Below are 27,647 nucleotides of genomic sequence, written 5' to 3'. Positions count from 1 at the left end.
AGACCTCTTTATATATGCATATGTTTCTGTGTGTGCATGTATATGTATGAACACTGAGTTTACTGGAAAGAAAATTCAAAGTTTAATGTTTAAAACAACTCAACTTTATTCTAATTTTTACATAACTATGTAATAACTTTATTTATCATCAATTTGCTATACATAGAACAAATAATTTGACCATATCCCGAGGATTGTTTCGCGGACCCCCTGGAACTTGTCTACGGATCTCCAGGAATTTGCGGACCCCATTTGGGAATCGCTAACTTAGAAGATATTTATGGGACTTATTTGTGGATAACAACGTCGAAAAAAGCGGGACTGGCCGGCTCAGAGAGGAGGAGGGGATCTCAACTCCACTGAACACGTGGGTGACAAATTTAAATAATGGATTAGGCTGCAACAAAACGGTCTTTTTCTAAACAGAATATGGCAGCTGCTTTCGGGAGGAATGGAGACGAATTGGCCGACACCAATCGGAAATCAGTAAATACCTTTCCGAATGACATTTTTTTTTTTTTTTTTTAATTTATATCACTTCAACTTTTTATTCAAAAGAGTGAAGGGATATCGTACTTTTGGTAAAAAAAAGCCTATATCTGGATTTGACCAGGTGCATCCGAAGAAATAAAAACACATGAAATACTCTTTGCCTATTACATTACTGATTTAGCCGCTTTTGTTGTTGTGCTGATAATATCCTGACGTGCAAAATGCACAAATTACTTAATTTCTTATTTAAAAAAAATTAGCTAATTAAATCTTTATTATGATTATGGTTGATAATCTGGTTATTATTATTATTCTTATTTATTTATTTTATTATTTATTTATTTATTTTACATCTCGTGACGGGTACTCGTACAAGTGCACGGGATGGTTTTTATGGCCAGGTGTTATTGCTATTGGTCGAGAAACTTTGACTAATTCTACAGGAGCTCAAGTTGCTACTTTTTTTGTAGTTCCAAGTAGGTGTTCCTGGAACGCCTATTGCTAAGGAAAGCTTCGATTCCACCTTTCAAAACTTTGAAAACCAGAATTAGAACTTTTGGAAGTAATTGTGCAGCTTCGAAATTGTTTTTGAAATGATCATTTCTACTATTTATGTGTAATTATTAAGATTAAGATTAATTATCCAGTAACATTTCCATTTTATGCTTATTATATTCTCTCTCTTTTTATGCTTCTATTTTTTACGTTTCAATGCTTTAGCTATAAATAATGTCACGTTAAGGTCAAGGTAAAGGCTTGACAAAGCTTGACAGTATTAATTTCAGGAATCTCTGAAAGTTTAGAAGGTTGCCTTGGAAACAAGGTTATACAAAGTGTAAGGAATACCGAAACGCCATACTAATGAGGTTCTATGTTAAAGAATTCGTAAAATTATGTCCAATCAACAAAGGTGCCTTTGTACCCCAATTATTATCTATCAAAATTTTAAGGCGTAGTCGCCACAAGATAGACAGAAAGCCCAATTGTGATATTTGAGGGATTCAGTTAGTCTTGCGCCACTGAATTACATACGTAGTAAAGATTAAAAAAAAAAAAAAAAAAAAGTGTGTACGATTTATGATAGGACAACTTTTTCTTCTAATAATAGGAAAAAAGTAGCGATCCCGAGAAGGACTACTGGCCGCACGCTATAAGAATCGACATAAAAAAAAAAAATAAAGGAAATTTTACTTTTATTGAAAACTCATGTGCGCTTTTATTATCGATATAAAAATGTTCATGGGAATTTCAGAAATCACTCACCCACACAACCATAAAACATGCACTTAAACATAAGGTGTATCGAAAATGAATCCACTTATTCTTCCACGGACGTTCCACTTGAACATTTGATGTTAAATACAGGCAGACTTCCCCCTCATTTAGTTTTTTTTCCTCATTTAGGAAAAAAAAACGTCAATTAGTTTTTTTTCCTCATTTAGGAAAAAAAAACGCAAGTTTTTTGCGTATTTGTAGGGGAAGGGCTGTACAATTATCGCCCAGAAAGTGACCAAATCTAACTTCATTGAAGCATTAGCGCATTAATGAAGTTAGATATTCCAATTGAATATCTCTAGTAAAGTGTTTGAGCCCGTCAGTTTAAACCTTTATGGGTCAAGCCATTTAAACTGTGAATTTTAAATAATAAATAAATTTTCTGTTTATACTCCTGGACGACCAAACAGTCAGAGGAGTTCACAAGATAGACAGATAACAAAAAACACCACCGTATTCAGCAGTCACGGGCTTGAATCCCGGTCACCCAAAGCACGTGTACTTATGCACCCGCGCGCCTGATCCCTCGGCTACGGCGGCCCCCGAATGACGCAGACAAGTTTAGGATTGCTAAAACAGCGATAGGCCTTCTCAAAAATAGTGGCAGTTTGTGAAATTATAAATTCATAATTTAGTTATCTACGTGCTAGACACAATTAACGCAATTGTTCAGTGGAATTTTGGTTATGGATTTATAATAAAATTGGGAGCCTTAATCTAGGACGTTTTCGTCTTTTAGTGAGAATGGTACTGTGTAATAGTTACTGGTTATCTATTGGTTATCCCATCCATAGTATGTTCAGATCGATACCAAGAACGGTGCAGATTATAGATATTTTTAAACCTCTATTTTACCTTTCAAAATCAGTAACAATAGTTAATAATTTAATATTAGCTGTTTTAGGAATATTTTTGAATTTGTGTTTCTGCTTTTAATTTGCTTAATTCAGTTTAAATTGAACGCAAAATTTGAATGAACAAGGTAAGTTGATCTTATTCAGAAGATATGTTAATAGTCGCATCAGTAATTTAACTATATTAAAAAAAATTATTTGTCGAATTTTTCTGATTACGCCCTTCTACCTTAGTCACTAAGCAGTCTCCGTAGCCGAGTGGTCAGGGCGGGGTACAATAGCACATGCCCGTTAAGTAAACCGAGATTCAAGCCCCTTACTGCTAAATGCAGTCGATCTGCCAATTCGCACTGGACCAGCGTGGCAGATTATGGTCCATTCCCTCATCATGAATCGTTGAGGAGGTTTCAACCCTGTAGTGGGTGGGTTGATAATGACTGCAGTTTACCTTAGTCACTTCGAAATAACCCCACTCCCTCGTGTAAAAATAATTTCCCATCATCGCTGGTTCAGCATTCTCAGAGTTCTTTATGCCGCAGAATTACTGTCTTCTTCTTCTCAGTGTAGTAGTAGTAGTGGCATGTGATGCAAGAAAGCAAGTGTATGAGCTTATGCAGCATCAGCCAAAAAAAAAAAAAAAATATATATATATATATATATATATGAATGTCATTGCAAATATAGAAAAAACACATGACATACATAGTCTTAACAATTCATACCTCACGCCAAGAAAGCCAATAATCTAATAATATATTAAAATGGTATTATACATATATATTTTTTTTTATCATGGAACTGACTTTATGACTTGAAATTGCGACTTTTTTGCAACACGTTCGTTCGGTGACTCATCTAGACACGAATCATCGTCCCGTTTATCTGCAGTCAGTTAGTCCGAATTAGCATTCGTTAAATTGATGGTGCTTTATGTGTTTAGTCACATTTTAAAATGAGTTCACTGAGCAACGAATTTGCATCGAATTTTGTTTCAAATTGGGAAAAAGTGCAACAACAGAAACCAACGAAATATTAAAATCAGCTTTCTGTGAGGATGATATTTCGTTCTAAACTTTTTCAGTGGTTCGCGAAGTGTCAAGTGCAGCGGTTGTGCGTCATAGATGATCCTCACTCTGGCTGCCCTTCAACTTCAAAAACCAATGTTTCAGTTCGTGATCTGAGCAGGAGTGATCGCGTTTACCTATCTGCGAAATTGGTATTCCTTAGAGGACACGTCAATCGATTTTGAACATAAGAATTCGGAATGTGACGTGTTTCAGTAAAGTTTGTACCTCGCATTTTCACTGTGCAGTGAGTTCTCGCATGTGAGGATCTTCATCTTTATGCTGCTGCTGCTGACACACGCTTTGTTTTATCCAGACTGGTGACGAATCGTGGTTGTAGAGCTATAACCTGGAAACAAAGCTCCAGTCCTCTTAATGAAAGACTTCATCTTCTGCAGGGCTCAAAGAATTGTTGTTGCTGTTGTTGGAGTGGGGATATAACCGCGGATGAGCTATCAGGGCCCCAAAAAAGTGAGACAATCTCGATCAAATGTGAAGAGTGTGCTTATCGTATTTTTTGACTCACGGCATTGTTCATTATGAACTGCTCCATGAGGTCAAACAGTGAACCAAGAATACTTGTACAATGAACAGTTCTACAGCGACTGCGCGATGTAATTCAGATAAAACGGTGGGGAAAGTGGCCTTGCATCATACAAATGCCCCATGAGCATTTAGTGCAAGAAATTCATGAATGCAAAGCATTCATGAATTTCTTGCAAAGCATTACATCACTGCCGTCCACAATCAGCCATACTCATCAGATTTAGTTCCCTGTGATTTTTATATTTTGTTTCTCACGCTTAAAGCCCTTTGAAACAGTTTTGTGTCGCGTCCTGAATAATTTCCTCAGTCGTTGCAAATCTGCGACATTTCAAAGGTCAGTGATTTGTAACGACTGAGAAAATTATTCAGGACGTGATGCAGAACTATTACTATTATTATTTTTAGGCCATAGGAATAATTAAATACACCTGCCGTGCAGGTGTATTTAATTATGTCTGTTAATTGCGTGTGTTCTATGGTCGATTTGTCTGTTTTGTTGGACGAAAAACCCCAGATTCTGGGGAAAAAACCTTGCCATCTACGCCTGAGATCGACCAATTCAGTCAGGGAGTGCAAAAAAAAAAAACCATTAAAGTTCCTCACGTCATCGACGGGATTCGAACCCGGGCCTTTTCCACCCGGTGTGGGGAAGACGGTGACGATACCACTGTGTTACCCACGGAGACGATACAGAACTATTAGCATGATATAGAGCTAAGCGTGATACAGAACTAAAAAGAACCCGCTTATCAGGAGTGCTTCCAGAAGTGAAGCAGCATTGGAATCGCTGTGTACAGTGTCAGAGAGAGAGAGACTGCTTCGAAGAAGCTCATCCGAATAGCCGGTAAGCTTCATCATTTCCCAAATATTAGTTCAGTCCCCGAACTTTTTGATCATACCTCATATGAACGCGAATGCAGGAGCAGGGAAGCTTGTCCTTGGGAGGTCATTAATCGCATCTCGGGTCGACGCGTCAGGTGCTACCAGTCACCGCCATTGACTGAACACCGGGTAGCTGGTTCTCGGCCTTTAATTGAATGCTTTTTCTCACGTAGCCGTGGGCGCACGCTTAAGCGAAAAATGCTAGGTAGAGAGGTGAAACGGCCGATGGAACAAGAGCGGAGCACAATTCTGTGCTAGCTTCGGGCTGAACTCACGGGCTAATATGGTTATTGACAAAACGTGAGATGCGTTTCATCTGTCTGGATATTAACAGCTCCGATTGGATTCTTAAAAATCTGTTTATCTCTGGTAGTCTTTTCTTATTTTGGACTTTATCAAAGCAAAACCTCTTCTTTTTAACTAGTACGAATATTTCTATGGACTTTTTTTCTCTCTATCCACTCATATTGTTAGCAGTTTCTGGCTAAAGTAATGTCAAATATCTACGTAGGCATAAAGGAAAAAAATGTTTCGTAATGAAAATGCAACCAATCGAGTGGTGGCAATACGTTATTTTTTGGACTGCAGAAGTAGTCCAAAAATATAGCATATATATATATATATATTGATCTTAAATTCACTTTTTTTTTTGTATATTTCATAAAACCGGTAGCTGGCAGTAAAACGTGCATCCATTTCCTAAATTAGGAGTGACATCTATTACTCTCCCCGAGGGTTCTATGGTCTCAAGGTGTTCTCTCTTCTGTGAATCACAATCCTCTCTGTGTTAGCGGTAGGCTGCTTTGGCAACAAGTGGGAGTGCTGTGCAGTTGTCCGCTCCTCTACGTTTGTGCTCCTCAAATACACAAATAAAATGCTCACATCCCTTAGTGTTAAAAGGAGATTTGAAAATAAAGAGATTGTTAAAAAATTAAAAGCTAAATACAGAAAATGAGTTAAATACTTTTTTTTATTATTTAACTTTTGCAAATAAACTAGCATATCGTAAGGTGACTTTGACCTGATCTCGGCATATACTCTTTCTGTAGTGCCTGTCGGTAGTTTACTTCAGTAGACTTTTAAAGCGAGCTTCGAACCTTACTCATTAGCAAGTTTCTCAGAATGCTACTGCTAATGCTATTAAAGTTTTACCGAGGTTTTCAGCCCCAGAGCTACTCGAGCCTTCATATCTTCATGGCCTTGGTTGTGCAGGTTTCTCGAAGCATAAAGTGGATGATCCGCTTGAGCACGCAGTACTCCATTGTGAATAAATGTTCAATGGTGGCGCGAGGGGGACAGCTGATGACACTTATACCTGAGCTGCATAGAGTAATAAATGGTTTGATGTATTTGATGACAGTTTCCCAATCTGTGACTTACTGTGCTTCTCAACGAAACCGAGGGGCATTTGCATATGTGGGTTAAACTTAGACTTTGGTCAAAGATCCCACTCAGTTCAATGATATGGCAGCCAGCATTGAGCAAGCGTGGAGAGGACTTAACAAATAACGAGTTTTGCTCGATATGGTTGCAACTTAGTAGTCGCAAATAATTTGTTGTTCCGAGGCAGTGAAGTTTATATCCATTATTATTATAAATACAGCTCCCCACAAAGAAATCTAATGCATCTCTGCATGTTATACAATCTTATATAGTCACGGTTTATTAATAGTGTTTTTCAAACTTTTTTAATTCTCGCTGTATTCTTACATTTCTGCTAATGATGATTCTCCAGACATTTTTACCATATTGATGGTGATTCTTATTCCTGCACAGAATGATAAGATAAATGTGACAGGTGGCGGGGAAGGAGAGAGAGAGCGAGAGAGAGAGAGAGAGAGAGAGAGAGAGAGAGTAAACTGAACAGTTGTGGTAATTTTCAAATGTCCTTAAAAGGAAATGGCAATAAGCGATGCGTATCTGTAGTTACGAAAGCTTTTATTTTGTAAATGTTATCGCCATCGTTCTGCACAGGCCCGTCCCCCAGTATTTTGCGGAAATCCCAAACAGTTATGTGTTTGTACTAAATCAAATTTATCAAAGGCACCTCAAGGTTTCTCAGTACTGGCACCTGCTATAGGATTAAAGCAGCTTTAGTCACCTCACATTTTGAGAAACCAATATTTTCTTATTACATTACTAAGAAAAGGAAGAAACTTACGCGGAATATGCGTACACAATATTTAGATAAACTTCAACCAGTGGCGTAGCCAGGATTTTTTGTCAGCAGGTATATTCACAAAAAAAGACGCCGATTGCCTAATACCAACCTACCTGTTATTTTTAGTTAAGAGGGGCATGAATATGTGTATATGAATAATATTACAAACAAAAAATAAATAAACTAAACTAAAATAATATATATTAAAAAGTAAATAATAACAAAAAACTATTTATGAATGATTATTTTATGAATATATTTAGTATTGTTTTTTTTAATCCATCACATACATAGGATATCATATATGAGCAAAATATAAACATTTAATAAATTTGGGGTCAAATTACTATCTTTAAAAATATATGGATCAGCAGGGCATTCCAAATCTTCTCTGAACGTATTATCAGCAAAATGTACATATTCATCAGTATCAATATGAATTCTTGCTACGAAGCAAGAATTCATATTGATACTGATGTTATATATAACATTTTATGTTATAAAATGCATATTGTTATGTTATATATATTATATGCATTTCATGTTATATATATATATACTGTATATATATATAACATGTGTTATATATATACCGAGGGGTTTCTGAAAAGTAAGGTAACACATTTTTTCTCTTATGTTTAATAATAAGAAGTTGAAATTACACACCAAGAAATAAGTGAACGTGCACTACTTCTCCACAAAGTCTCCAGTTTTATTGATGCACTTGATGGATCAGTTTATCAACACTGAACCAACATCGCACCCAGTGTTGAATCCCAAGCGTTTGCACCGGGGGGTGAGAATGTAAACTTCTGGGGGTACATGCATCGAGAGGAAGAATATAAACTTCGGGGGATACATGTTGTATATTTTGTATTATTATTTAATATTTGCAACATATGTATATGTTACAAACAAATCTGTATATATGAATGTCATAATAAGAGAATATGAGAAAACAAAATAGGAAACAAAAGGAAATATTTATTATTTAACATCTAAATGCTAATAGTCAGTTCACAAAAAGCATATTACTAACAATAATCACATCTAATACTAACAGTCTAATAATATGGTTTGCGTAAATAGCAACTCCATGGTTTTGCTATGGCAAAACCATGGAGTTGCTATTTACGTTCACAATCATCTGCGATGCTCTGCCTTTCCTATCACAAATCTGTCTGATCAAGCTTGTGAAATCACTTTTATCCGCATTGCTTCTCTGGTGATTGGGTGTCTATACCGACCTCCCTCAGCTTCAGTCAACAGTTTCCTTGTAACTCTTGACAATATTCTATCTCACTTCACAAGCAAATCCCTTAGTCTTCTGCTGATGGGAGACTTTAATATTAACATACTTCAAAGCTCTTCCTCTCAAGTGCAAGACCTCCTAGATGTCATTTCTTCCAATGGTTTTTCTCTTCTGACTGACGGAATTATCCCGACTAGAATGGGAGAGTCCCACAATTCCCTTCTTGACTTCGCAATTGGGGAATGCTCACTAACCTATGCAGTACTGGATGCAACCATTTCTGATCATCGTCCCATCTTAATGGTAATTGAAAATGAAGAAATTGTGGAAGAGATCATGCACACTCACAGATCTGTGACTCCAGGCTCTCTCAATCAGCTCTGTTATGATCTCCAGCAGTCTTCGTGGGATGAAGTGGCTGCTACAGATGATCCTGAAATTGCGACGAACTTCTTCTTTGAGCATATCCTAAATAGTTACGAAAAGTGCGCGTCATACATCAGGATCCCAGGGAATAAAAAGACCACTAGGCCAAGATGGAAATTATGCCCATTTATGTCAAACAAAATTTGTAACATGCTAAAGAAAAGGGACAAACTTGCAAGAATTGCTAGAGAAACAGGAAAGGAGGAGGATAAAAACAAATACACAACGTACAGAAACAAAGTCACCGACAGTATTAGGTCGGAGAAAAGGAAATATTATAGTTCCCAACTTAAAGGCGTCATTACAAGCAAGGAAAAGTGGGCAGTCTTGGACAAGCTACTACCTGGAAGAAAAACGAAACCACAGAGCTACGTTGGAGATGTAGTTGAGAACGAGGTACTCATTTCGGATGACCAGGAAAAAGCCGCAGCATTCCGTAATCACTTTATCTCAAGCGTGAATAACCTTTTTAAAGACGAAGTTGACTCTAGAGATAATGCAACGAAAGAATCTGTCAAGCACTCAATGAGGAGCTCTTTTTTCCTCGCTCCGCTCTCAGATCAAGAGATTTTAGAAGCAGGACATCAATTAAAAGAAAAGGGAGCCCCTGGCTTTGATGAAATATCTCCTGCTCTGCTGGAAAAGGTCCTTAACTCAATTCTAACACCACTGAAGTATATTTACAATCTTTCCGTTCAATCTGGTAAATTCCCGTCTCAATTCAAAAAAGCAGTCATTGTTCCTGTTCCTAAGGGGAAAAATTGTAACTCTATCAACAATTTTCGTCCAATAGCTCTACTCTCAGTTTTTGCAAAATTATTCGAAAAAATTCTTCACGGCAGACTCATGGGCTTCCTGGAAGTCAATCAGCTTATCCATCAACAACAGTACGCTTATCGTTCAAAAAAATCCACTGACCTGGCAATTGTTGACTTCTGCTCCAGGATCACGGACTGTCTTGAAAAGGGTCACTATACAATAGCACTGTTTCTAGACCTATCAAAAGCTTTTGACTGCATAAATCATAATATCCTACTCAACAAGCTCAACAATCTTGGCTTGAGAGGAAAAATTAACCTTCTCCTTGAACACTACCTTAGTGATAGGCCATTTGTCGTTAAAACAAACCAGTCTTTTTCAGACATTTCTTATTTCTCTAGGGGAGTACCTCAAGGCTCACTACTCGGACCGATCCTATTTGTTCTTTACATTAATGAATTTCTCTCTCATATTCCATCTTCCCACCTAGTAGCGTATGCCGATGACATTTCCATTCTAATCACTGATAAAGACCCTAAGCAGCTTCAATGCAAGATCTCTGCCCTGCTCTCTGAAATGCATAGTTGGCTTCAAAAGAATCAGCTGATACTAAACCCAGAAAAATCCAAATATATGGTGTTTAGGACGAAAAATAAACCATTGAATATTGATTTCGAAATAACATACAAAGGAAAACAACTGGAAAGGGTGAATGATACCAAGTTTCTAGGAATCTGGCTAGATGACAAGCTGAGTTGGGATAAACAAATGATCACCTTACGAAAGAAAACTTCGTCACTAGCAGGAATACTCGCCCGAGCCTCTGCCTGGGTACCTCCTTCCCTTCTCAGACTAGTATTCCTTTCCTTAATACAGCCTCACTTCACATATGGAATTATCTCATGGGGTACGACCAGTCAATATAACCTTACGAGAATCAATTCAATTGTCAATCGATGTGTTCGTTCAATTTTGGGCCTTCCCTGGAATGCATCGGTGACTTGGAGATATAAGGAAGCGAGACTCTTAAGCATCTACCAACTGATACAAAAAGCTGAGGCGGTCTTTGTCTACAATGCTTTGAAAACACCAAACTTTCCTCCTCTCTTCAGATCCTTTTTTATAACAATAGAAGAAGAAGAAATAAGATATAATTTAAGAAATGAAGCGAACCTGAAGGTTCCGCTTTTCAGAAAAGCCATAGGCCAGAAAAATATAAAATACAGAGGCGCAAAAACCTGGAATAATCTTCCTGAAAACATCAAAAATGCCATTTCACTAAACAAGTTCAAGAAGCTCCTGACTGAACACATCACCAGGGAGGTCTGATCTAAATCACCTTCCACTCAACTCCTGAACTTTCCACAATGCATACCAGTTTGGAAATTGTGTAAACAAGTTGAAGGAATAGCTGTCATAAATTGTAACATTCTGTGCAATTATTTCATAATTTTTCTTTCATACTTGTTATTGTAAAAGTACTCACAATGTAATTATAAGTATGTACTGTTGTTAACCACGTGACATGTGTGGTTGGTTTACGTAGTCTCGGTAATGGAATGTAGAAACATGTCCGATTCATGATGTATCTGTTTTTATTGTTATCTTTTTCAAAGGGAACACCCCCTAAAAAGCCTCTGGCTTATGTGTTCTCCCTCCCTTCTTGCTGTTATCTCCCAACAATTGTAACACAAAATAGGGATAAATAAATTATCAAAAAAATCAATAAAGCGAAACTGCAGACGATTGACGAATGCGAAATTGCTGACGACATTCGACTTACTCACGTTCACTATTTGTGCAATTTCACTCCCTGTTTTCAAGAACGATGCCCAATGTTGTCTTTTGTCTTGCTCGCCTGCCCACCCGATGTCGACCTTCAATGTCAACACGGCTCGCTTTAAATTCATTGCATCAAAAACACACCTGCTTCTTTGTCATCACGTTTTCGCCATACACAGCAACCAGTTCACGGTGGCGCCTCCATATCCAGATAGGCAGGAGCAGCAGTGCGTAGCACACCCTTCTTGATTAGACCGGGATTCGATCCCGTGATCATCAAATACGGAGGTTGCGGAAAGGTCAAGGAATGACCACCGCATATCCCCGGAGCAATATGACCTTAATGCTCCTAAAATAACCAAATAACAACAACAGTTCGAGGTGAATGTCACTTGTCGAAGACTCTTTTGCTTGCAAAAAGCGAATAACTTCACGACACCTGTTTTGGAGCACAGTCGCACGGAAGCCGCTATTTTGCAACTGGAATCTGCTGTGAGGCGACAGTACCGCAACACTGCACTGGCGGTCTTTTTGAACGTTATTAACGGGTCTATCAGTCCACCGCGTTTCATATCATTCCCTTTCACCATTATTAAGGGAAAAAAATGTGTTGCCTTACTTTTCAGAAATCCCTCGTATATGCACACAGAGAAACATATGCGTATATATACATATGTATATATAAACATATGCATATCTATCTCTGCGTGTATATGTACGAACACGGGATTTTCAGTCAACTCAACTTTATTCTTATTTTTACATAAATAATAACTTTATCATCAATTTGCTATATATAGAACGAATAATTTGACCAATTCCAGAGGGTCCGTTTCACGGACCCCATGCAACTGGTCTACGGATCCCCAGGGGTCCGCGGGAAAAGCTGATTCAGAGGAACCAAAGCAAGCTGGAATCTACCAAGAGATACATTATCCTCGCGACCACAGGTGCCTGCTGCACTGTTAATACGCCAGCTCTACAGGTCCTTGCTGGAGCTTTGCGACTGCATCTGGAAGTTATCGCTTAGTTACTGTCATCGGAAACCAATCCCTGCTACAATTCTCAATTATAACCTAGACCTCTCTAACCCTCTCAAACAGGAGAAAAAGAATATTTCAGTACATCTTATCCAATAATGGTAAAATGAATGGAATCAATCAACTAAGGGCAGTGTAACAAAACGCTTTATCACTATAAACAACCGACAGACTGGTTTAAATTAAACTTTATTAAAATAAATACATACATAAATATTAAAACAGATATAAAATAAAATGAAAGCATTAAGCGTTATGCAGACCGACGCTCAAGGCCTGTTTTCTAAAACGCTTTATTCCATATGTGACACACTTATCATAAAGCTCCCCCATGGTTCTTCCCGTTGCTCTATGCCACTGGCCATGGCTCACTCAAGTCCAAACTTCTGGAACTTGGATTTACAGAAAATTCACTCTGCAATTGCGGTATGCCTGAGGGCCAGGAACAAGTCCTTTACATTTGTTGTCATTACCATCCTTCCTGTTAGATGCAAGATGCTTCAAGCACTAGGTTCTCTTCCTCTCTGCGAAGAATTCTTTTTTCGTTCAAAAGAAGACCACTACAAGGAACTTTCTACCTTTGCCCAGGTTGCATTTTCATACAGAAGAACAAACCTGAGAAGAATTTAACTCTCTTAACCATACAAAACTACGAGTGGAAAGACACGTCATTACCCTAAACACAATGCCACTATTCCCGCAGTTGCCGTGCCGTTTGATGCCTTACGATCATTATATGTCATACAACAATTGAAAGATGATTCAAGACATTGTACAATGCGTGTAATCTAATGATAAAAAAAAGATGAATTATAGATGTACATTAATACTTTTAAAAACATTGAATAAATAATTACTTAAAATAAATACAAAACTTTGAATAAATATTTAAGTAAGTTATGAAAATTGCGGTATTATTTTCTAAAAATGTGCCACAATACCAGATTGCGGCGTCAGGGGGACGATGTACCAACTGACCCTCCCTTGGCAATGCCATTGACTTCAACTCTTTATTTTAATATTATTTTTTTTTTTCCCCTTGTATTAGCACTTCACTACCTTTTGGGGATTTACAGGTGTAGGTGATGCCTGAAGAAATCATGCCTGTTGGTCCCTTATCTTTATTTTTAGTTAACCAATTTTGCAATCGCCGGTGGGACTTCTTTCTGTGGGTTTTTGCTCGTATTATAGGTAGCAGTTGCGCGGATTGCTTCCTGTGGTGAGGGCGGATATTCCAGGTCTTGCATTCCTTTAATTTTTACTTCCTTAATTTGAATCGTTAATTAATTCCCTTATGTAATTTTTAGATTTTTGTTTGCGCACAGACAACGGTGGTTTCCTAGCAAATAAAAATACTTGCTGCAGTTTCAGCATGTACACGTGGGAACAAAAGTGTTGAAGTTTATAAATACACACTGTATCGGCAAAAGTTAACTAAAAAGAATTGGTCAGTTAGCTGCAATCCAACTATATGACGTTTGTCTCCTGATTGAAGGCCAACGTTATGTTACAATAATTAGCATAATTTATGCGTACGGATAGCTGCCAACAGAATTCCTGCCAGCAGACCGCTGGAATTACCTGAGCAACATCGTGGATTCTCCTTGTGGAATTTCACAAGGAGAATCTACGATGTTTCAGATATTCAACGTGAATATCTGAAATGCGAGCTTCTCCTTATGCAAATTTCGCTTACCTAACTTTAATATAATAACGCTGTGCGTACAGTTAGGTTACGCAAATTTGGCTAAAAAGAAAATAAACAAAAGTTAATTTGTAAGCACTAGACTGCGTTCTCCCGCAAGCATAATATTCTGCGTGATAAAATCGAGCGCAGTCTTCTTTTCTGGGCGTTCATGTCTCCATTGCCGGCAGAATCTAACTGTACTGCAGTTAAGTTTGGTACGGTTGGGTGAGGTTATGTTAATAACATTACTGAGTGCGGTTACGTTATGGAAATGGTAGCACTGTCGTATCCAGGTGTTATCGTAAGCGTCATCATCATGACAACCACATTTTTGAGTTGCTTTTTTTTTTTTAGATAGACCTAGGAACACTTATACGCACGGTTAAGGCGACATATATGGCCCCCCTGCCCATCCCTGGGCGGTAGTAGTAACGAAATACACATTTTGTTTTATTTCAAAATACAGTAACGTGATCAAAGAGTCGTCTGCGTGTGAGCGCAGCTGACTTTTCGGGAATCAGTCAACCGAACGATATTTTAAGTTACAAAAAACTTTGCCGTGTCCTGCGAATGTCGTCGGCTGCTTAGCAATCACACTGCATCGGACCTTTTAGCTAACCGAACCTAATTAAATAGGGATAGGATGCCCCAAAAGCTGTGTTTGAGCAGTACCAAGAAATCAGAGCATGATATTTTGTTTATATTTAGTACTTTAATGCAGACATGCTGCCAGAGCAGCTCATATGGTTTGTCAATGATATACAGGGATTTTGCTTGTAGGGAAAAGGAGATGATTATTCCTTTGTATAAAACAATGGTCAGGCCACTCCTTGAGTATTGGGTACAGGTCTGGAGGCCTCGTTTTAAGACGGATGTAAAGTTGCTTGAGCATGCACAGAGAAGGGCAACAAGATTGGTGAGAGGAACGAAGGGTTCCTCTTACCAAGAACGACTTAAGTTCTGCAAATTGCAGCGGCTGGAGATTAGGCACCTGCGAGGTGATCTGATTGAGGTGTATAAAGCCTTAAATAGGTTGAGCATGCCAAATTCTGGTGGGATTCTTCCACTTGCTCAGATTACGAACCTAAGGGGGCATAAATTCAAATTGAGGGAAGACAGTTGTAGAATAGATATGCGGAAATTTGCCTTTAGCCAGCGGGTGGTTAATAGCTGGAACAAACTTCCTTCTGTCGTTGTACAAGTTGATAGCTTAAATAAATTCAATGAGGAACTGGACAAATATTTAGAGGGAATGTATTTTGTAATTTTTTTTTTTTTTTTTTTTTGGCTGATGCTACATAAGCTCATACGCTTGCTTTCTTGCATCACATGCCTCAATTACTATGAGCAAGTTCCGTAACGTAACCGTTCCCGACAGTATTATTATATTTAGGTTTAAATATGGGTTAGATAAAGTTAATAAAAAATAAAAAATAAATAATAATAATCTAGATTACGGGTTTCAAAAGAAGTTCGTAATAAAGAGATGCCGAAGAAAAGTATCAAAAGTGACCAAAACGCTAAAGGCTTCTAAATATAAGCTGATTTCATCGTAAGTGAACATGAACGTAAGTGAACGTCAGGAAAATTAATGGAGGCACTGGTTAAAGGAACACTGCAGGATCATCTAGACAAGACTTCAGTTATAGCCCGGACACAGCATGGGTTTGTAAACAGAAAGTCTTGCCTGACCAATATGATTGGATACTACACTGGTGTGCAAAACTTAAGGACCAACACTATTTCTAAAGTTACAACCACAAAATCTTTACTTAAGGTACTCTTTACTGATGAGAGTAGGTTCAGTCTCAGCAGCGATTCTGGACATCAGCTAATCTGGCGAGAGGCTGGCACACGGCATCACCCCGCAAACATCACTGAAAGGGATCGATATGGTGGTCGAGGTGCTCTCGTCTGGGGAGGCGTTATCTTGGATGGCCGTACACAACTCCAGATACTGGAAGGCGGTACTGTAACTGGTGCACGCTACTGTACTGAGGTAATCCTTCCCCATGTGCGTCTGTTCTGAGGTGCCATTAGCCCCGAGTTCATGTTAATGGATGATAACGCCATACCCCATCGCACTGCAGCTGTTTATATACTTTTGGAAAGTGAGAACATTGTTCGTATGGAATGGCCTGCCCGTTCCAGCGATCTAAATCCCATCGAACACATATGGGACGCTCTGGGGAGACGCCTAGCGGCACACACACACACACACACACACACACACACACACACACACACACACACACACACACACACACACACACACACACACACACACACACACCAGAAAATGTTTACCAGCTGAATATGGCGATGATAGAGTAATGGACGATGTTAACGCAAGAACTTATCGACAAAATTATTCTAAGTATGGACAGGCGGTGCAAAGCCTGCATCGACATTAGGGGTGGTCATATCTCCTACTGACGGCCACCTCTTCCCTTTGTTCCATCTTTGGCGGTGATGCATCTGTATCATGTCAGCCAGCGCTATGTTGCCATTTTTGAATAAAGTCCCTCTGTATCGTTTTGTTTCCGTTGTTGTGTCGGTGTTGTTTCCTTCATCTTTTCTGTACCTCACGTGGTTCATTTGGTATGCTTTTACTATATCCAGACCACTCCGATGAGAAAATACAGGTGAAAACCTGACTGGTCCTTAAATTTTGCACACCAGTGTATGATATGGTCACAAAGGAACTGGATGCAAAGAATAATTTTGAATCATATATTTGTATCTTAGAAAGGTTTTTGATACTGTTGCACATGTAAGACTGCTGCACAAATTGAAGCAGTGTGGCATTAGAGTCAAATTGCTGCTGTGGATAAAGGCATGGTTGAGTGGGAGAAGAGAGATAGTGGTAATCAATGGACACTGCTCTTCGTGGTCCAATGTTATTAGTGAAATTCCCCAGGGTTCAGTGTTGGGTCCATTGTTGTTTCCTGTATTTATTAATGATATTGATGATGGTATATCAGGGTTAATGTCAAAGTTTGCAGACGATACGAAGGTCGGCAGGGCTGTTAATGACACTAATGACCGTACGCTGCTGCAACAGAGTCTAGAAAAGTTGAGCAGATGGGCTGAGAGGTGGCAACTGAAGTTTAACATTGACAAATGTAAAGTGCTGCATATGGGAAGCGTATCGTACCAACATGTGGTACTACACTGACAGTGGTAGAAAATGAAAAGGGCCTGAGGGTAGTTGTGTAGGCAGATATGAAGTTTTCTGAGCAGTGCAGACGGTCTGCAAGAGTAGCCCATGGTGTCTTGTTCAATGATATACAGGAATTTTTCTAGCAGGGATAAGTAGGTGATTATCCCCTTGTATAAGGCAATTATCAGGCCACACCTTGAGTACTGTATACAGGTCTGGAGGACTCATTTTAAGAAGGATGTAGATCTGCTGGAACGAGTACAGAGAAGGGCGACAAGATAAGTGAATGGAACAGAGGGTTGCTCTTATGAAGAAAGGCTTAAGTTTTGCAAATTACAGTGTCTGGAGACTAGGCACCTGTGAGGTGATATGATTCAGGTGTAAAAAGTCTTGAATGGTTTGAGCGTGCTCAGTGCTGATGGGATTCTTCCTCTTGCTCAGAATAATCGCCTGAGAGGGCATAAATTCAAATTGAGGAAAGACTGTTGTAGGATAGATGTGTGGAAGTTTACCTTTAGCCAGCGGGTGGTGATTGCTGGAACAAACTTCCATCTGTCGTTGTAGAAGTTTATAGCTCAAATTGATTCAAAGCAGAACTAAACAAACATTTGGAGCGAGTGGACGGCTGAAATTAGAAGGGTGTGTGTTTTTTTTTTTTTTTGGCTGATGCTATATAAGTTTTCTTTCTTGCATCATGTGCCTTTACTAATGCTAATGACTGGCAGACGAAGGTAAAAAACGTTTAAGTATATCACATATTCAGAACGTCATCCGAGAGACAGATTTGTCGGCTAATTGTTCCATTTCTCGAGAAAAGTAAAAACTCACTAACAAGTTGATCGAATTTACGAGAGGAAAACATTTTTTCTCGGTTGGCATAATGGTGCTGGCTAATCGCTGGAAAAGATGTATTGAAAAGAAAAAGTGATCACTGTATTGAGAAATAATGGAAATTTGTTATATATATATTTAACGAGGTTAAATTTCGGTGATTTTCCCTCGTTCGTTAGTAATGCCGATGGGTACAGATTAGGCGTAGCGTTGAGCAAAGAAGTTCGCTGTCGAGTACATCGATCTCATATTGCGAAGACATTTCACAACTACCACTTTCTTCTGCATTACGCCGCGCATATTAAATAAAAAGTGTCGCTTCAATAGAGAAGAATGTCCCTATTTATTTAGAACAGCAGTTTAAGCTTTTAGTGCTGTTCGTTAGACATTAATGAATTTCGAGAGCTTCGAAGCATTGTACAGGCTGGAGATATCTTCAGTCTGTACGTAGCAATAAGCAGACTATTTATACTTAGCAGATTAATACGTGGTTTCCATCTCTGGACGAAAATTTTCTTAGATGGGTGTTCATATACTCACGCAGTACATATCCATTAAACAAAACATCCGTTAAAATATTGCCCACGGTTACCCAGTGTTAGAGGAATGCGTACATTTTTGTAGTCTCTACGACCTATATTTTCCACCAGAACAAAAACTTTCGGGATTAATTCGAAGACAATTACAGTATTCTAGTACGCTGGTTGCAAATAATAAATTTAATAATAACCAAAGTTTGCAAGTCTGCTTCTAAATCGATTCTTGTCTCCTGTATCACAAGACAACGTTTTCGATGTAGATGCACCCGTCTGTTAGTAATTAGTTTGTGCCACGTGTTTACATACCTGGGGACGACAACATATTTCGATGGAGTAACGGTCCACACGCGATACCGAAATCAGTTTTCGATATCGTGTTTGGAGTATTCAAACCCTGATTTAGACTTCTCATCATCCAGTACTTCGAGGCATTTACACGCTTTTGGTATGTAAGAAGTGCAGCTATTCAGACCATTGATGAACGAAGAACGATGGCGTTAACATAAATTAAGAGGTATTGGTCAACGAACATCTAGGGTGTATATTGACAGAGAAAACTATGTGGAAACTGCGCGCGAATTCATTGAGATTATAAAACTTCTGCACCCTCAAACACTCACATATTGTGGTTATTTCTTTTTTGGTAATTTCAGCGGGTTACTGGGTTGCTCACTCGTGACGGCTACTTCCCCACCGATGAGGCACCAAAAAGTATCGACTCGTTATTGCACTGCGCACTTTAACTGTAAAGTACTTCTCCATTGAGCGGTGTTTTTTAGTTAAAGTGTGTAATGCAATGAAGTCAACTCATGGAGAAGTGCCTCCACAAAAAAAAAAAGAAAAAAAAAAAAGCACTTGGTAGCATACTTAGTTCGCTCAGTGCTACTTAACAACTGAGCCTGTGTACAATAGTGTTTTGTAGTTCAAAGCCTTGCCCTAAATTCATTAGGCTTTTAATGCTAGTGTTTTTAAAATGTTAAAAGTAGAGTGATATTGTCAGTTAAATATTGTAATCCATTTCTTGGCAGCGCCACCAAATTGTCTTCAGTATTTTAAACAAACCAGCGGCACGTTTTCCAGTTTCAACTACATTCCCAACGTTTCACCCGCAGACAATAGTGGGTATTTAAATAACCTCGACTATTCCATATGTTTCCGAAGAGAAGCAGGATTTTGTTCACAGACGTATACCGTTTCAGGGGACATGTATCCTTTTATAATACTAAATATCGGCGCTAATAACGCTCCTACTGTTGGAAGTGGAGAAGCAGGCCTGGGAAGAGAAGAATGTCCAGACGACTACGTTGTTCTGGGAGGAGAACGCTACTGCGGAACCCGCTTAAATCCTGAAAGAACGTCCCCGAACCCTGTCACTAATGGCCCCGTCACTGGTAAGTGATATAATTTAAATATTTAGTAAATAGAATAATTTCAATCTAATGAACAGGCTAGTTTACATATGAATTAATAAGATGCATCACTTTCTCACTAAGCTAACCATGTTTCCTTTTTTAAGTACTGTATTTTATCCTAAGAACCACAGGCTAAACAGAATATTTAATTAGATTATTATTATATTTTTCTACGAGGCTGAAACTTTTACTTATCCGAGAAATTAAATCCTGTCCATTAAATATGCGTAAAGTTAATAGTTGTTCAGGATGAGTAACATTGATAGCGAAATTTTCTGTTTGTACTATTAGACAAGTTTATAAGAAAGTTCGAGAACAACTGAGTTGTTCTCGAACTTTCAACTCAAATGCGTGTACTGCTATACTCCGCTATTAACAACTCGGCTACGTCTTGTATTTGGAATACGGAAAACTTGTGATATGTATAAAAAAAAAAGATTAATATACTTCCAAGCACAAAAATACAACCTGGCCAGAAAATTCGGGTCTTATTTAAATCTTAATCCGTATAGATGTTTTTAGCAAATTTACAGAAACAAGGATGCTCTCATAATTATGAGAGCATCCTTGGACTCAGGGGAAGTCCCCACGAACTTGGGATGTGCAAATGTATCCCGTTTTCACAAAGGGTGTCACGAGTAATTACAGACCAGTTAGTTTAACTTCTGTTCCTGGGAAAATAAAGGAGTCATTAGTTAAAGAAGCATTGCAGGATCATCTATACAAGACTGCAGTAATAATTCAGACAAAGCATGGGTTTGTTAAGGGGAAGTCTTGTCTAGCAAATTTGATTGGATACTATGATGTGGTTACAAAGGAACCGGATGCAAAAAATAATTTTGAAATCATATACTTCGATTTTAGGAAAGCTTTTGATAAGGTTGCACATGGAAGACTACTGTACAAATTGGAGCAGAATAGTATTAATGGTAAGTTGCTACAATGGATAAAAGGGCGGTTGAGTGGGAGAAGACAGAGAGTGGTAATCAATGGACGCTGCTCTTCGTGGACTAATGTTATTAGTGGAGTCCCACAGGGTTCGGTGTTGGGTCCACTGTTGTTTTGTATATTTATCAATGATGTTGATGAAGGTATATCACGCTTAGTGTCGAAGTTTGCAGATGATACAAAGGTTGGCAGGTTTGTTAATGACAGTAATGGCAGTGTGCTACTGCAACAGGATCTAGAAAATTTGGGTACATGGACTGAGAAGTGGCAACTGAAGTTTAACGTTGACAAATGCAAAATATTGCGTATAGGTACAAGTAACCCCAGAGAAACATATCAACTGTGTGATGTGTCATATATAGAAAATGAAAGGGATCTGGGAGTAATTGTGCAGTCAGATATGAAGTTTTCTGAGCAATGCAGACAGGCTGCCACAGCAGGTAATGGAGTCTTGTCAATGACATACAGGAATTTTGCTAGTAGGAAAAAGGAGGTGATTATCCCTTTGTATAAGGCAATGGTCAGGCCACGCCTTAAGTACTGCGTACAAGTTTGGAGGCCTCATTTTAAGAATGGTGTAGAGCTGCTGGAACAGGTTCAGAGAAGGGCAACAAGATTGGTGAAGGAAACGAAGGGGTCCTCTTACCAAGAAAGGCTTAAGTTCTGCAAATTGCAGCATCTGGAGACTAGGCATCTGCGCGGTAATCTCATTGGCTGATAAGGCCTTGAATCGTTTGAGCAGGCTCAATGCTGATGGGATTCTTCCTCTTGCTAAGATTACGGACCTGAGGGGGCATAAATTCAAATTGAGGGAAGACAGTTGTAGAATAGATGTGCAGAAATTTGCCTTTTACCAGCGTGTAGTTGATGGCTGGAACAAACTTCCATCTGTCATTGTGGAAGTTGATAGCTTAAATGAATTCAAGGAGGAACTGGAGAAACTTTTAGAGAGAATGGATGTGTGAAATTGTTTTTTTTTTTTTTTTTTTTTCTGATGCTACATAAGCTCATACGCTTGCTTTCTTGCATCGCATGCCTCCATTACTACTACTATTACTACAAGCAATCCAAGATTTTTCGTAGAAGGATGAGGAGATTCATTGTTAGTCTTGAAACTGCAAAAATCTGAAGATTAATGTGTGCATGAAGTGCACATGCGGTTATTGTTGGACCTCGTGATTAGCACAGTTGGTATAATCACCGTTCTCCCTACACTGGCTGACCCGAGTTCGAATCCCGTCAATGACACAAGAATTTTTAAGGGTACTTTTACCAACGTGGCTGAGTTAGTTGGGCTCAGATGAGGGTAGCATGGTTTTTTCTCCCGGAAACTTGTTTTTTTTTTTTGGCCAGAAAACAGCAAGTCGACCACAGAACACATTCAACTTACAGATGTATTATTTACTGCGCAATATGGTTTTCTCATGCCCCTCAAACCTACTACGACCGATGAATCAACCAATCTGAGTTGTTGAAATTGAAACTAGGCAGGCATCGCACACTTAAAATGCAAATTTGAAAGACAAAAAACGTTTTTTGTGCGCACATGAATAAGAGGACTAATTCGTAACTATTACATTCCTTCATTCCTGCTTGGATGTCCTAGTGGGCTGTCTAAAGGAGAAAACCTGGATATCAGTATGTTCACAGTTCTTCAGAGATTTTTGATCTTGCGTTAAGAGATAATAAACACTGGGTGGGAAATTTATTAGATAACCCCTTCCCTCCATATAAATGGAAGCGATTGCTCCATCAGGGACATTGTCACACGTATTGCACTGTATAAAGCAGATAGTTGAATATCGATGTAGTGTGCAATCCTATGAGAATGGCCCAACAGCACTACATAGGTGACTAAGTGCAGTATGATAGTCGGCGCCACTGGTGCTGTGCTGTGCTGTGCTGGGCTGTTCACACACACACACACACACACACACACACACACACACACACACACACACACACACACACACACACACACACACACACACACACACACACACACACACACGAGAGTGCAGTATATTGAAACACACAGTGCATCAGACTGTTACGGATGTGATGTCTGCGCGGTAGCACAGTGGTATCGTCACTGTTCTCCCCACACCGGGTGGAAAAGGCCCGGGTTCGAATCCCGTCGATGACGCGAGGAACTTTAATGGGCTTTTTCACTCCGTGGCTGAGTTAGTCGATCTCAGGCGTAGATAGCAAGGTTTTTTCCCCAGAAACTGGGATTTTTTCGTCCAGCAAACAGGCAAATCGACCAGAGAACACACGCAATTTACAGAAAAAAATAAATATGGGTGGATGTAATCATTTACAGGGGACCCTAATATCACAATTTGGTTTTTTGTTAAGGATGTGATATAGTGGTAGATGACCTCATTGAATTCCACTCTTGTCAGATAAAAACGCGAAATTATGGGTATAGTGTACACAGGAACATTGACTCTGGAAATAGGTCTCCTAATTCGATGAATCTCTGTTCTAGTTGTTTCGGTATGGTGACAACATGAATCATATGGACACGTATTCACTGTCTAGGTTGTCAGTCTGGCCGTGATCACTAAGTTTAATGCTAAGCTTAAAGCAGCATGACTCATTAAACTCTATTAAATCAGGCATCAACACTGAAGGCAAAACGTTAATTTCCAGAGGTGGGTAGAAACCATGCAACCACTTCCAAGATCGAATAACGCAACCACAGCGAGGGAAAAAAATCTTATGGGCAATCTAACATCAGTCTTCATAAAAATTCTACTCGGATTGGCAGGATTCAACCTACGTGTTTCCCACACGGTTTGGAAGGACACAAGAGCTAATGCTGCCTCAGACTATCTCTTCTCCCCACACAGGACAGAAAAGACCGGAGTTCCAGTCCTCGTTCACGGGAGAAAATTTTATGGGCCTTTTCACAATGTGGATGAGATAGTTGGGCTCAGACGGGGGCAGCATGGTTTTTCCTCCAGAAACTCGGTTTTTTGTTCAGCAAACAAAAAATCGACCTCAGAACACACTCAATTTACAGACAGTATACGCGGAGCAATATAGCCTTATCGCTCCTAAATACCTTACAACAGCAGCAACTATCTCTTCATTTTTTCCCAACCAAACCTAGTGGATTTAGTTGGGTTTATCTCCATTCTATAAATAGCAATGTATTCTAATAGCTGTCTGTGCTCGTGGTTAATTAGCTGGGTTGTAGGTTGGTTAATGCAAGCTTGATATCATCACCTTCATATTTGTTTATAAATTGCGCCCGAGGCGTAATATCGTCACGTATAAATAGACATGTAATCGAAAAGTGACCTTCGATTTTATTTCCGCAATTTCATACCAAGTTTTTTTCGTACGAAAACGTGGTAAGAAACTTTGGCCAAAGTCGGGCGTTGCTTGCACTGAATTATCCGTGAAGACATGGTCCATCTATTCGTTATCAGTTTCAGACCTGCAGTACTCCTTTTTGTGATTCCGTATAACAAGAACTGGACTCCTCTATCTATCCAAAAATGCTACCACATTCCAAGAATTCACAATAGACCTGACCAATGACCGCAAGACGGAAAAGTCCAGGCTTCATGCGCACCTGTTCCGGGTCTGAAAAAATAGGTGAGCTGAAACAACTAAAGGTGCCATTATCCACAAGTTCATGCTGCAACTAGACAGGTTTTAGCCAAAATCGCCAAAATGGTTCTTTCCGGGATTGCAAACAACATACCTGCTCACCGGACATGTGCCATTTAATGCAAAGTTAGTGGACTTCGCCCTGACAGAAGACCCAAATGTACGTGCAGTGAAATAGAGACCTGAGAACACCTCATGCACGATTGCGGGCAGTGTGAGGATCTCACGTGTATCCTAATCACGAAAATAAGATACCTTCCCAAAGTACAGGAGTACTGCCTTCTAGATATGGAGAACGAGTACAGAGCCCTGACTTTCTTTGCGCAAGAACTCTTCTCAAGAAGGAGAACGCTAAAAGCAATACACGAGGAATCAGAGAGGATGGTAAACTCCATCCAACTGACTTGACTAAATTGGACGGGACTTGGTCCTACGAGTGACAACTCAATTGGAGAACTCCATTTGGGATAGAACCGCCTGCTCCATCCCCTCCACGCCATCCCACTCTCCGCCTTGTGGGGAGTGGGCATGCCTCACTAATCACCTGGGGTCGCCTTCCCTATCTTCCACATACTTCTGTATTTTCCCCAGTTCTTCAGCCTTCCCTCCCCTACTCTGTCTGTCCACTAAATGTACTCCCCACACAATGATAAAAGATCATACGGGTACAAATTCTGAATTCCAAACTTTACGCAAATCTCTCTCGGCCTAACTTTCCTCAGCAATCACTCCCACGTGTTTTTTTTTTTTTTTTTTTTTTCTTTAGGCCTTAGCCACTGAAATCTCAGGAAACTAGGTGTGACAGGGCCTGTCAGTATAAATCTCAATCTACTGGGTACCTGGTCTGCCTCCATGGGGCCAAGTGTGGGCAACGTTGGGCCTCAGCAGGGGTTCAACTGAAAATGGTCAGAAGAACAAAGATAGACACTACACTTACAAAATCCATTCACTTTTAAATCTCTGGCCTTACCAGTGAAATGGAATGGAGTTTAAATAAATAAATAAATCTTTATTGTGAAGTAGAGTTACAGCACAATATCCCATCACGGCGACGAGCGCCAGGGGTTCACATATAGCAGTTAGAGAAAAGATAAGTACAGCGAACAAATACAAAATGCTACAAAATACAGTTTACAAATTCAAAAGGCTACAAAATACCGCGAACAAATTCAAAAGGCTACAAAAATACAGCGAACAAATACAAAAGGCTACTAAATACCGATCACAAATGCAAAAGCAATACAAATACAGCATAAAAACGCAGAGCTAGACATAAATACAGAAATAAATACAAATTGGCCATATATCAGGGTTCAAGGGCTTTGATAAAGTTCTGTCTGTCCTTCTTCTTACTTATTATGCTGTCGATGTCGGCGTCCACACGGTTGAGGGCAGCGAGCATCTGCTTGAGAAGAAATCTATCAGTGAGTACAAGCCTGTTGTGGTGAGCCACGAGTGCTGGTACCGACCTTAGGCTTGGCTGTGGAATCCTCCAAGAGCAAGCGTTCCAAATATTTGGAGATGATATCTGGCCTGTGATGAGTTTGGCTGTGAAGACCAGCCTCTTTTCCACGATCAGGAACTTCAACCTCGGGATGTCGAGTGCTTGTGCCATCATGGTGGTTGTGGTAGCGGGAGGTAGACAAAGCTTGTTATTGGCCCATTTCAGTAACCAGTATTCAGCGGTGTACACCCGCTTGAGGTTTGTAGGTGCAGCAGAGGCCCATATTTCTGCACCATAGAGAATGGCGGGGTAAACGGTGGAGGTGATGAACCTTTTGACAGTGACAGGATGTCGGACATGTAGCAGCTGCTTCTTTGAGATCCACCGTAAACGAGAGAATTTGGTACTGATTTTGTTGATCTGGTTGACAAAGGACATCTTTTGGTCAAACAGAACGCCAAGATCTGTGTGCGAGGGTACATTTGGTATTCGTACCCCTATGAGTGAAACGTTGAGTACTGTCGGCATGGATTTAAGGGAGAATATAACCTGGGCAGACTTCACTGGGTTGATTTTTAGATTGAAGTTTGCCAGGTACAATTCTAGATCCTTAAGTTGGGAATTGATCTTGTTGCTGAGCTGAACGGGATTGTCGCCAGGGTTAATTTGAGTCAGCAGTTTGAGGTCATCGGCATAGCATAGGAGACCATTCGTTGAGGCAATAATGGGCACGATGATAGCTGTGAACAGGACACCGGATAGGACACCCCCCTGCGGTACTCGGTGCGGTACTCCAGCAGTAATGTCGCAGGATAGGGTGTGTTGTTGCCGATGGAGAATAAGTATTCTGTGACAGAGAAGCGATTCCAAAAAGCACAGCATATCATCTCGAATGTGAAATTTCTCCTTAATAGGAGGAGCAAGGCCGGGATCGACACGGCATCAAAGGCTGCGCTTATGTCAAGATATGTGGTTGCTAGCTCAGCTCTTTGTTCGAATGCTGAGAGGATGCGTTCTGTGGTGGCTGCCAAGTTAGTGACTGATGATTTTCCTGCGATGGCATAGTGGATTTCGGATGGTTTCGTCTGGAGGATTTGGTGAGTGATTGTGGGTAGCAAAGCCTTTTCAAGAGTTTTTAGCAGACAAGAAGCAACTGATATGGGTCTGAACTGATTGACGTTTGTGGCAAATTTGTTTTTAGGGATGGGGCACACTCTGTACGTATTCCACTGGGGTGGGAAATAATGCTCAGTGAGGCATCTGTTGTAGATCGAGAGAAGAGGGTCTATGATGAATGCGCTCAAGCATTTGATCATAAATTGCGGAACTCCATCCTCCCCAACAGTGGCTGTTGTGGGAAGGGAATTGATGGCACGTATGAGCTCCTGTTTCGTGATCTGGATAGTCCCTAGGACATCTGAAGGGTTTTCATAGTCAGACTGGACAACTGTGGATGGGACTGTGGT

General features: G+C 39.7%; 1 protein-coding gene across 1 annotated transcript in view; it reads left to right on the top strand.

The window, feature by feature from the left end:
• The window catches only part of LOC150074970 (uncharacterized), an 86,636-nt gene that overhangs the window by 49,472 nt on the left and 9,517 nt on the right, over positions 1-27,647 (top strand). Inside the window, exon 4 of the mRNA XM_090389014.1 lies at positions 19,782-20,144. Within this exon, the coding sequence (XP_090245140.1) occupies positions 19,782-20,144 (363 nt within the window). The remainder of the gene's footprint in view (positions 1-19,781; positions 20,145-27,647) is intronic.

Source organism: Mastigoproctus giganteus, chromosome 14 (genome assembly GCF_048544385.1).
Source record: "Mastigoproctus giganteus isolate SK-2022 chromosome 14, ASM4854438v1, whole genome shotgun sequence".
Classification (NCBI taxonomy): domain Eukaryota; kingdom Metazoa; phylum Arthropoda; class Arachnida; order Uropygi; family Thelyphonidae; genus Mastigoproctus; species Mastigoproctus giganteus.
Note: the sequence above shows the minus strand (reverse complement) of the source record. Positions and strands in the feature narration are given on the sequence as shown.